The following is a 12071-nucleotide window of genomic DNA, read 5'->3' as shown; positions in this document are numbered from 1 at the left end:
GTGTGTGTGGGGAACAGGGTCACATCACAGGAGTGTGAACAGCCTGTCAGAAATCATAGCACGTCAGCTGTCTTAACTGCGGCTTGTGTACTGCATCATCACTGTGTCTGTCACGCGACTCTGTTGCCCTTTCGGGCTTGAACTGATGGTAAAACTAACAACATTATTAACTGTCTTGCGAGCTTCAGCTTTCAAAGCAAATATCGATTATGGTAAGGGGCGTTACATTTCCGACGCGTGCTTGTGGTGTTTGGCCAATCACAATGCACTGGGTCAGCTGGCCAATCAGAGCAGACTGCGCTTGTCAAAGGAGGGGACTTTGTTGAAAACGACGCGTTTGAGAGAGGCGGGGCATAGAGGACCTACAATAATGTACAGTATTTTAAAAAATAATGTGTTTTTTGAACATTAAAGCATGTCAACATATTCTGTTACACCAAATACACAAAATAATGATCTTTAAAATAGCATCATATGACCCCTTTAAGGACGGTTTTAAACCCTGATTAGTTTGACTGTTGAATGTTGCTATTTTCTAGCAATAAACATCAAAGAAACATCTAAATCAAATAGACAAAATGTATGAATTACTAAATAAGTTTTGTGTGTGTGTGTGTATGCAGAAATGAGTAACAAGGTTGCAAATTTAGCCAAAATTAAGTTTAAGAACAAATGTTGATTTGAAATTAACTTATATTTCCCATAAATTAAATTAAATAAATTTTTTTTCTTATGATAACATGGGTAACAAGGATGATGCTAGATTAATTTTACGTTAGATGATAATTTATTTAACATACAGTCTATAATAGTTTTCACACAGTTTTTTTATGCCTCTGCTGCTTTGTATAATGTAATAATCTGACACTGATGTTTACCCTGTTTGTGGAAAGTACCAAATACTAGCTGCATGGGAGTGACGATGTGTGCTGAAAAATGTTTGTGTGTGTGTGTTGAAATTACTAACATATGGATCTTTTTGGTAATCACTACCTCCGCTCTTCACCGCTTCCTGTTGTAGAGGAAGTGTGTAAGAAAAAGCTGAGAGACAAACTTAAGCGCACATTTCAAAGTCACATTTCAGATCCTCCCATGCTGTCCCCCAGCTTGATTCAGCTGCCCCTTAGCATCTCTGTCAATCTGGCTAATGTACACTGGCATGCTGTCAAGCCTGCCGCACCAATCCCCTCAATGGCTACCTGTGTGTGTGTGTGTGTGTGTGTGTGTGTGGGTGTGGAGGGGGTGTTAAGTGGTTGAATCATGCTTGTCACACCCCGCAGCCACTCTTTGCTTTCCCATAGGTCTGTGAGCTAAAACTCATTAATATAGTACCAGGGCCAGTTCAAAGAAAGAAAAAGAAAGGATGAATCAACTACTCACAGCTACTATTTTTTGTATGTTGCTGAACTTCATTTTATCACATTTTAGCAGCTAATCTCGTAATTTGTGCATTATTAACAGCCCAATAGTGGGTGTATTTTATTGACTGTAAACCTTTGTATATGTGAAGTTAAATGTAATACACAATTAGAAAATAATATTAATAATAATTAAAGTATGCAGTATAAAGTTTCAAATCTAATATGTAAAATATATAAAATATTATATTATACATTAAATAAATCAATTTATAAAATATTATAAATTGCTTTATAATATTGAATTATTTGATTTTATTTGTAATCCTTTATTATGTGATGTTAAATATATTGCACAATAATTAGAAAATATTATTAATTAAAATGTATACTATAAAGTATAAAAAATAATATATAAAAAAGTACAATGGCGCCATTATTTTATAGATTATAGTTGACTTTGATTTTATTTGGAATTTATTTCTATATATGGTGTTGTGAAGGAAGGTTTCCTTGCTGGAAATACTAGGTCATACTAGTTTAAGGAGGTCATGCTGGTTTTTGAAACATGGTAGCTGGTTCACTTAATTTAGCTGAGGTGGTCAGCCAGCTCTAACCAGGTTAACACTGCAGGATGAGGTTGAGGTAACTGACGTGACAGAGGCAGTTTGTCCGAGCATGAGTCTTGAAATAAATCACTGCTTGGCTAAAAAGCATGTGTCAACCTGGACAAGCATGTACACACTTAGAGAGAATGTTGTTTTAAAGAGTGTTTCACCTGTCAACTACTGTATTTCTCCTGGCAAACCTTCAGAAAGACCATCACGTCTTTCTGAACTTTTCTGGACTGTCACTTGACAACAGAGACTTTTTTTCCCTGGAGGGCTGGTTTACCTCAACATCATCTCTCCGTGTGTTTTGTAAATGAAGTGTGTCACCACAATGCAGTGTTGGATGAGTAACTAACTAAAAGTAGCAACATTTTATTTAGCTTAACTGTAGTTCAGAAAAGTTCATTCATTCTAGTAAATCAAAGTCTAGTTCTTTCTATTCAATCAATTTGTCCTAAATGTTTTTCATATACTGCAGAATATTTCATTAAATCTGCTGTGCATATCTATGTTCATTTAAATTAGGGTGTATTCTAGTATTGTATTTATTGTAAATTTACACATTCAGTTTTGATGTTGTCAGCCTAATCAGTGTTCATTTGTTCAAAACTCCCATTGGTTCTTGAGTCAGAAATATATGTCTCAGATTAAATTATGAATTATATCATTTAGATCAGGGGTGTCAAACTCAATTGCTGGAGGTCCGGAGCCCTGCAGAGTTTAGTTCCAGCCCTGCTCCAACACACATACCATGTAGTTTTTAAATAAGCCTGAAGGACTTGATTAGTTGGATCAGGTGTGTTTAATTAGGGTTGAATCTAAACTCTGCAGGGCTCCGGCCCTCCAGGAATTGAGTTTGACACCCCTGATTTAGATTATATATCTAAAAAAAAATCATCTAATGAAGTTTCTTTTTGCAAGTAGATTAGTGTATATAACTGCATATTAGCGAATCTTGCTTGTAGTCTAACTACATTGAAAGTCTAATGCTACATATAATTTAAACTAGCTTCCCCAACACTGCCATAATGATGTAATGGTGCATATATTAACTGAGTTTTGCTTTTTATGTTCCAGATCAAGAGCTGCAGAGGTTAAAAACTGGAATGGAGACGCTAATAGCTGCCAATAATGAAAAGGTAAGTCAGCATCTGTGCACTTTGCATTTGTTAACAGGTCCAAAATCTGCAGGAAGCAGCATGCATTTTGTAACAGGTAGAGGGGTTTGTTTATAGACTAAACATCAACTCTATTTTGTTTCTGAAGGATCGACACATAGAGGAACTCCATCTTCTGTTGGTCCAATACAGAAAATTGAAGGACAGCGTGGCCCTTTCTCCAGGTACCTTTGAGTAAAACTTAATTTTACTATTTTAATGTTTTAGTCACCATTACTAGATGAATTTGACCCTGAATGTGGTTCTGTGTCTCTTCAGTGACCAACGATATGTTGCTGTCTGGCAGCAGTGAAGAAGATCTTAATGGCACTCGAAAAATAAGAGGCCCGACGCATAAAGCATACTCTGACATTGTCAGATCAGAGCTACAGGTACTGTTCAAGGTTTTAAATGGGTCATATCAGAGAAAAACTGCATGATCTTGCTTTTTTGAGTTCCGCTTACATTCCCTTCCTAGTACAACCAGACCATTTATGAAAAAACAGGTCATTCAGAAATCATCACAATGTTGCAACCATAAGCACATTAATAAAGTGGGTAGTTTTACATGTGAAGAAATTAGCCAATAATAATTTATATATAGAAGTCTATATGCACTAACATTTAAACTTTGGGGTTGGTAAGATTTGTTTAATGTTTTTGAAGGAGGTCTCTTATGCTCACCAAGGCTGTGTTTATTAAAAATACAAAAATACGTAATTAATAAAAAATATGTTAAAAAAATTCCTGTGATGCAATGCTGAATTTACAGCAGCCATTACTCCAGTCTTCAGTGTCACAGAAGTAATTCATGCTGCTTAATATCTTTGTGGAAACTATAATGCATTTTTTCCAGGCATCTTTGATAAATAGGACGTTTTAAAAAACAGCATTTATTTGAAATCTTTTGTAACTCTTTAAATGTTTTACTGTCACTTTTTAACAGTTTAATGCATACTTGCTGAATAAAAGAACTGAATTTGAATTTCTTTCAAAAACAAAAATCCTTAATTTGAAATTGTCAGAGACAATGTGGAAAAATTACATTGTTTTTTGGTGCAAGAAATCTTGACTAACATTATAAGCGGACTTCAGGGGAAACCCTAAAATGCTAAAAGGCGTAGATTGTGGTCCATTTGTCTCCATATTTCCATTCAACTTTGGTTAGGTTTTAGGTTTTACTTCTTTTACTCTCTACAGATGTCTTCCCGAGGCCCGTCACCACTCCTGGTCTCTCCTCCGTGTTTACAGAGGGAACTGGACTCCAGGTGAGCGAGAGGTTGTATTAATAACAGTACATTGATGATAGCAGAGTCTCAGTGGGACGCTGTTCTTAAAGGCAGTAGGGATCAGGAGGCCTCTTTGGGAGAAGGACCATTTAGTTGCAAACTCGCTGTCCTAATCATTCACCCAAACTAATGTGATTTTGTCAACTCTATCTCTCTTCCTTGCACTCCATCCCATTCTATCCTTCTCTGGCCCAGCTTTCGCAGTATACAGCCCTCCATGGAGACCTCGATGGTATGCATTGGCGACTTGGGCTTTTACAGCAGACAATGGCAAGTGGAGTGTGTGTGTTTGTGCTGGTTTAAAAGGGGTTCTAAAGTAGCAGTGGCCTTGTTCTTGTGATGTTTTTTGTACACTGTGAAAGAGAAAAAAGAAAAATAAATGGTTAAAAAAAATTCAGTTGAAAAATATGTATGTTAACGGTGCGAAAGATTTGTAAAAATGTAAATGTAATTTATATATATATATATATATAATTTTCTTTTTCAATTTAATAATGTAGTTTTGCCTTGATTGCTTTTTTATTTTTATTTTATTTATTTATTTTTGTCAAAATGTAATTTAAATTTGACAGGAACGATGTTATTGTCAGCTTGCAAACTGAAGTGAATAAATTAATTCTAATTTTGCTGCTTAATTTGCATTGGAAATCAAATAGCAAACCAGTTTTCATTTTCATCTTTATCATTTTATTTTTTAAATTGGGTTAAGGCTACATATAATACAAATGTTTTTGTTTCTGATGTTTTAATTTCAGTCATCTTTTGTTTTTAACCATGAGAATGTGCTTCCAGCTTACATTTGTTAGTCTGTGACTTAACCTGAACAAACAAGATGCACTTATTCTGCAATACTGTAAGCAAAGCTTGTTTAATATAATTGTTCATGGTTTTATTTTCAGGTCAATGCCACGGATGCTGTCCACCAGCTTGGAAGAACTCCAAAGTGGAAGCTTACAGATGGTACAAAAACCAGAATCATTTTGTATAAATAAATATGACTCTTCTGCTTCTTGTGGCCAACTAACTCGTATCATTAACAAAATGCTTTTAGTCTGAATGTCTAAACTCAACTCGGATCTCTTTAATGCTAGATTAACATTGTGCTTTGATTTTGTATGTTTCAACTAACAATGTAACTCGTCTAACTGAGTGTATGTTTGTGTGTTTTGACTATTGTTTTTTCTTAAGCATGTAGTGGGCCAACCAGTAGAGGCTGTTTTAGAGGTACTATTAGCTAACATAAACCAATAAACTAAAGCTAACACAACACCAGAACCACAACAATAGCCTTTGTTGTATGCACATGCATTAGTTAACCTAATCTATGCATATTTTTTTGTTTGCCTGGCTTATTTTAACAAAAATGCTTATTAATAAGAAAACGCTTACAACTGATATTACAGTGTTCGTTCTTGATCTTCTAATAAAATATGTTTTTGTTTATTTGTTCATTTATTTATTTATGTTATATGTTTAATTAAATTCTAAAGCTGTTTGTAATTATGCATTTTTATGGTTAATACTTCAAGATAGGACCCAGTGGGAACATTCGGCATGTAGATCTCCAGACCTGAAGCCTGAGGGTGTGTCCAGTTTGTATTAACATGATGTATTTTGATCAGCGGCCTTACGTAAGCCCCTGAAGAATCTTAAATCTAAAATGGCAAAATTGTTTTCCATTGCCTAAATCAACCCCACATAAACTGTGAGCCATCTGGAGTAAATTTAACAGAATGAACTATATCACTGTGGTTTTAATAGTGGTGTGGTGTTTTAAAATGACACAAACAAATAATATAAAGTCATGTTGCACGGGAAGTTAGTATTTTAATTTACTGCCAAAGCAACATGTCCTACAGTATATGCATAATGTAATTATTGTTGTCACTGATTCATTAGATCAGGGGTGTCAAACTCAATTGCTGGAGGTCCGGAGCCCTGCAGAGTTTAGTTCCAGCCCTGCTCCAACACACATACCATGTAGTTTTTAAATAATCCTGAAGGACTTGATTAGTTGGATCAGGTGTGTTTAATTAGGGGTGAATCTAAACTCTGCAGGGCTCCGGCCCTCCAGGAATTGAGTTTGACACCCCTGATTTAGATTATATATCTAAAAAAAAATCATCTAATGAAGTTTCTTTTTGCAAGTAGATTAGTGTATATAACTGCATATTAGCGAATCTTGCTTGTAGTCTAACTACATTGAAAGTCTAATGCTACATATAATTTAAACTAGCTTCCCCAACACTGCCATAATGATGTAATGGTGCATATATTAACTGAGTTTTGCTTTTTATGTTCCAGATCAAGAGCTGCAGAGGTTAAAAACTGGAATGGAGACGCTAATAGCTGCCAATAATGAAAAGGTAAGTCAGCATCTGTGCACTTTGCATTTGTTAACAGGTCCAAAATCTGCAGGAAGCAGCATGCATTTTGTAACAGGTAGAGGGGTTTGTTTATAGACTAAACATCAACTCTATTTTGTTTCTGAAGGATCGACACATAGAGGAACTCCATCTTCTGTTGGTCCAATACAGAAAATTGAAGGACAGCGTGGCCCTTTCTCCAGGTACCTTTGAGTAAAACTTAATTTTACTATTTTAATGTTTTAGTCACCATTACTAGATGAATTTGACCCTGAATGTGGTTCTGTGTCTCTTCAGTGACCAACGATATGTTGCTGTCTGGCAGCAGTGAAGAAGATCTTAATGGCACTCGAAAAATAAGAGGCCCGACGCATAAAGCATACTCTGACATTGTCAGATCAGAGCTACAGGTACTGTTCAAGGTTTTAAATGGGTCATATCAGAGAAAAACTGCATGATCTTGCTTTTTTGAGTTCCGCTTACATTCCCTTCCTAGTACAACCAGACCATTTATGAAAAAACAGGTCATTCAGAAATCATCACAATGTTGCAACCATAAGCACATTAATAAAGTGGGTAGTTTTACATGTGAAGAAATTAGCCAATAATAATTTATATATAGAAGTCTATATGCACTAACATTTAAACTTTGGGGTTGGTAAGATTTGTTTAATGTTTTTGAAGGAGGTCTCTTATGCTCACCAAGGCTGTGTTTATTAAAAATACAAAAATACGTAATTAATAAAAAATATGTTAAAAAAATTCCTGTGATGCAATGCTGAATTTACAGCAGCCATTACTCCAGTCTTCAGTGTCACAGAAGTAATTCATGCTGCTTAATATCTTTGTGGAAACTATAATGCATTTTTTCCAGGCATCTTTGATAAATAGGACGTTTTAAAAAACAGCATTTATTTGAAATCTTTTGTAACTCTTTAAATGTTTTACTGTCACTTTTTAACAGTTTAATGCATACTTGCTGAATAAAAGAACTGAATTTGAATTTCTTTCAAAAACAAAAATCCTTAATTTGAAATTGTCAGAGACAATGTGGAAAAATTACATTGTTTTTTGGTGCAAGAAATCTTGACTAACATTATAAGCGGACTTCAGGGGAAACCCTAAAATGCTAAAAGGCGTAGATTGTGGTCCATTTGTCTCCATATTTCCATTCAACTTTGGTTAGGTTTTAGGTTTTACTTCTTTTACTCTCTACAGATGTCTTCCCGAGGCCCGTCACCACTCCTGGTCTCTCCTCCGTGTTTACAGAGGGAACTGGACTCCAGGTGAGCGAGAGGTTGTATTAATAACAGTACATTGATGATAGCAGAGTCTCAGTGGGACGCTGTTCTTAAAGGCAGTAGGGATCAGGAGGCCTCTTTGGGAGAAGGACCATTTAGTTGCAAACTCGCTGTCCTAATCATTCACCCAAACTAATGTGATTTTGTCAACTCTATCTCTCTTCCTTGCACTCCATCCCATTCTATCCTTCTCTGGCCCAGCTTTCGCAGTATACAGCCCTCCATGGAGACCTCGATGGTATGCATTGGCGACTTGGGCTTTTACAGCAGACAATGGCAAGTGGAGTGTGTGTGTTTGTGCTGGTTTAAAAGGGGTTCTAAAGTAGCAGTGGCCTTGTTCTTGTGATGTTTTTTGTACACTGTGAAAGAGAAAAAAGAAAAATAAATGGTTAAAAAAAATTCAGTTGAAAAATATGTATGTTAACGGTGCGAAAGATTTGTAAAAATGTAAATGTAATTTATATATATATATATATATAATTTTCTTTTTCAATTTAATAATGTAGTTTTGCCTTGATTGCTTTTTTATTTTTATTTTATTTATTTATTTTTGTCAAAATGTAATTTAAATTTGACAGGAACGATGTTATTGTCAGCTTGCAAACTGAAAGTGAATAAATTAATTCTAATTTTGCTGCTTAATTTGCATTGGAAATCAAATAGCAAACCAGTTTTCATTTTCATCTTTATCATTTTATTTTTTAAATTGGGTTAAGGCTACATATAATACAAATGTTTTTGTTTCTGATGTTTTAATTTCAGTCATCTTTTGTTTTTAACCATGAGAATGTGCTTCCAGCTTACATTTGTTAGTCTGTGACTTAACCTGAACAAACAAGATGCACTTATTCTGCAATACTGTAAGCAAAGCTTGTTTAATATAATTGTTCATGGTTTTATTTTCAGGTCAATGCCACGGATGCTGTCCACCAGCTTGGAAGAACTCCAAAGTGGAAGCTTACAGATGGTACAAAAACCAGAATCATTTTGTATAAATAAATATGACTCTTCTGCTTCTTGTGGCCAACTAACTCGTATCATTAACAAAGTGCTTTTAGTCTGAATGTCTAAACTCAACTCGGATCTCTTTAATGCTAGATTAACATTGTGCTTTGATTTTGTATGTTTCAACTAACAATGTAACTCGTCTAACTGAGTGTATGTTTGTGTGTTTTGACTATTGTTTTTTCTTAAGCATGTAGTGGGCCAACCAGTAGAGGCTGTTTTAGAGGTACTATTAGCTAACATAAACCAATAAACTAAAGCTAACACAACACCAGAACCACAACAATAGCCTTTGTTGTATGCACATGCATTAGTTAACCTAATCTATGCATATTTTTTTGTTTGCCTGGCTTATTTTAACAAAAATGCTTATTAATAAGAAAACGCTTACAACTGATATTACAGTGTTCGTTCTTGATCTTCTAATAAAATATGTTTTTGTTTATTTGTTCATTTATTTATTTATGTTATATGTTTAATTAAATTCTAAAGCTGTTTGTAATTATGCATTTTTATGGTTAATATAATTTATAGCAATATAAAAATCTCAACATAAATATTTAATCGCTAAGATAAATGCATTTCTTCCACAGAACCGATATAATCCTGAAAATAACAAATACCAGACACTTCCGGGCAAGTTTAGTCGTCCAGAGCAGAATGGAGTGAGATTGCAGCCGTCTTCCCCACTGCAACTGTCTCCTGATGAAAGTGAGGACAGCGAATTCAACCTGAGTAAGCAATTGTCTCACAGCACCCACAATTCTTTGTGTTGAAATAATTTGTTAACATGGGCTGTTTTTGAAAACCACATTAAGTGAGCTTTTGAGAGAACCATGCATTTAGTGTGTACAATGTTTATTTCTTGCTATAAATTAAAGTAATAGTTCACCCAAAAACTTTCATTCTCACGGCACCCATTCACTGCAGAAGATCCATTGGTGAGCAAGTGATGTAATGCTAAATTTCTCCAAATCTGATAAAGAAAGAAAAAATAACAATGAAGAAACAAACTTGGATCTTGGATGGGCTGAGTAAATTTTCAGCAAATGTAAATTTTTCAATAAGTAAAAAAAAAAAAAAAAGTATATATATATATATAATATAAAATATTAAAATAAAAATACAAAAAAAAATGACATTTCTGAATAAATGTAATTTTTAGGCATAATAGGATGTTTCTGTATACTGACTGCATTTTTATCTTTCAGACACAGGCATAATTTTTATCATACGACCTTTGATCTTATTAATACTGTATAACCTCAGCTGGTGTGATTGTGCTTGTTTGCTCTTCCATTCTCTGAATACTTTTGTCCTCTAAGCTTTTTGACCATAACAGCTGTTTAACCATCTTATTCAGCCTTTTTTAACACTACAGTGTCTTTGCATGGGCTTCTCTGTATCTTCTCTTTTACTCTTTCTCTCTGACTAATCCATCTCTCGGGCTGTGCGACTGTCTCCGCATGTGTTTATCCTCTCTCACTCGGTGCGAAGATCGCTGCCGAAGCGCCAGTGCTCCAGCTTTAGGTATTGTCCTCTCAATCTCAAGTTTGCATGCGACCACAGAGCACACTCTTGCTGTGTCATATTGGATTTAACCTAAGCTCTCCTATCCTGATTCTTTAAAGCTAAAAGCAGGGAATTTTTATTTTTCCTCTATCTCTCTCTCTCTCTCACTCTCACTCTCACTCTCGCTCTCTCCACTCAGAGATTAGACTTTGAGTTTAAACTTGATGTGATGCAAATATAATGTACTGTATATGGAAAAAAGGAATAAGGAGAAATCCATTTGGGTTTCATATAGGCTACAGAAGTCTGATGCTGAAAACTAGAAAAGTTTATGAGCATTTGCCCTGCTTTGGTTGCTTATTTATTCAGTCTTGATTTACTCTAGAGCAGGGCTCTCAAACTTAAACTACCTCCGTCATTCTCCACTGGAACAGTTATAAATGTGAAAGTTATACATTTTACATAGTGTAAAAAAAATATATAAATTAATTATTTTTAATAATGAATGCATATTTAATTGAATAGTGCATTTTTCTACATATAGTAATATTTATTATTAAATAATTGATGCTATACATAGACTCATTCTTGATAGATTCATTAATTGACATATTTAAAAAGTCTTCTTAGAAAAATATTTTCTATCAAATATCAAACTCAAAAGAGCTGATGTAATTAGTGTATTTTTTTAAAACGTTGTAAGAAAATGTTAAATTATTGTATAGATTTTTTTTATTATTGCTGTTAAAATTATTTTAATTTCTACTTCTCTTAGTTTAAAAGAAGCTCTTTTTTTCTTTATCTATAGAAGTAAAAATTCAAAACATCTCTGCAGCCTCAGTGACATAAGTATTTGCTTTCTTTTCCTCTGCTCTCTTGCATGGCTAAAATTTGGTGCAGTACCACGGGGAAAGCATGATCAGTTTGTGCTTGGTGGGTAAAGCTAGAATAATGTGTGTTCAGTCCAATAGTGAACTTATGAAAATGCAGAAACACAAAACTGAATAAGTTGATTGCTTCCTGTTCACAGGAAAGGCAGAGAAGACAGATGACTCGACCTTGTCTGACCTTTCACCCATGTCGTCTGGAGTAGAATCAGGTCAGCAGTCTCCTGTTTCACCAGAGCACAAGAAGAACCAGAAAGGCATTCTAAAACTGTGGGGAAAGTGAGTATTTGAGTTTTTTTTTTTTATCGGTTAAAGACAGCTTTTTTAAAAAAGCATTGTTTTTGATGTATTTTTAAGTGATATTATGTGAAATATGGAAATTAGTGTAGGGCAAAAGTTTTCAGGATTTGATTGCATCATGAAATGTGGCTTGTGATATTATTGACTGTATTCTTTATTTCGCCCATATGGCCACACATTTTTTTTTTGTCCTCTGGTTCATAGGATCAGGAGAACCCAGTCAGGCAGTCTTCCTGCAGACGGTTCTGATTCTGACTTCAAGCGAGGGGGTTTCAGGGCCACAGC

At 34.7% G+C, this 12071-nt stretch overlaps 1 protein-coding gene across 1 annotated transcript in view; it reads left to right on the top strand.

Moving 5' to 3' along the window:
• The window catches only part of LOC107707402 (liprin-beta-2-like), a 58035-nt gene that overhangs the window by 36191 nt on the left and 9773 nt on the right, over positions 1-12071 (top strand). The window contains exons 11-23 of the mRNA XM_016511390.1: positions 4400-4405; positions 6720-6781; positions 6909-6984; positions 7079-7191; positions 8000-8067; positions 8284-8358; positions 8989-9049; positions 9278-9313; positions 9681-9822; positions 10585-10617; positions 11500-11532; positions 11630-11765; positions 11991-12055. Coding sequence (XP_016366876.1) covers positions 4400-4405; positions 6720-6781; positions 6909-6984; positions 7079-7191; positions 8000-8067; positions 8284-8358; positions 8989-9049; positions 9278-9313; positions 9681-9822; positions 10585-10617; positions 11500-11532; positions 11630-11765; positions 11991-12055 — 906 coding nt within the window. The remainder of the gene's footprint in view (positions 1-4399; positions 4406-6719; positions 6782-6908; positions 6985-7078; positions 7192-7999; positions 8068-8283; positions 8359-8988; positions 9050-9277; positions 9314-9680; positions 9823-10584; positions 10618-11499; positions 11533-11629; positions 11766-11990; positions 12056-12071) is intronic.

This window comes from Sinocyclocheilus rhinocerous, unplaced genomic scaffold (assembly GCF_001515625.1).
Source record: "Sinocyclocheilus rhinocerous isolate Xijiao unplaced genomic scaffold, SAMN03320098_v1.1 scaffold534, whole genome shotgun sequence".
In the NCBI taxonomy this organism is placed as follows: Eukaryota; Metazoa; Chordata; class Actinopteri; order Cypriniformes; family Cyprinidae; genus Sinocyclocheilus; species Sinocyclocheilus rhinocerous.
Note: the sequence above shows the minus strand (reverse complement) of the source record. Positions and strands in the feature narration are given on the sequence as shown.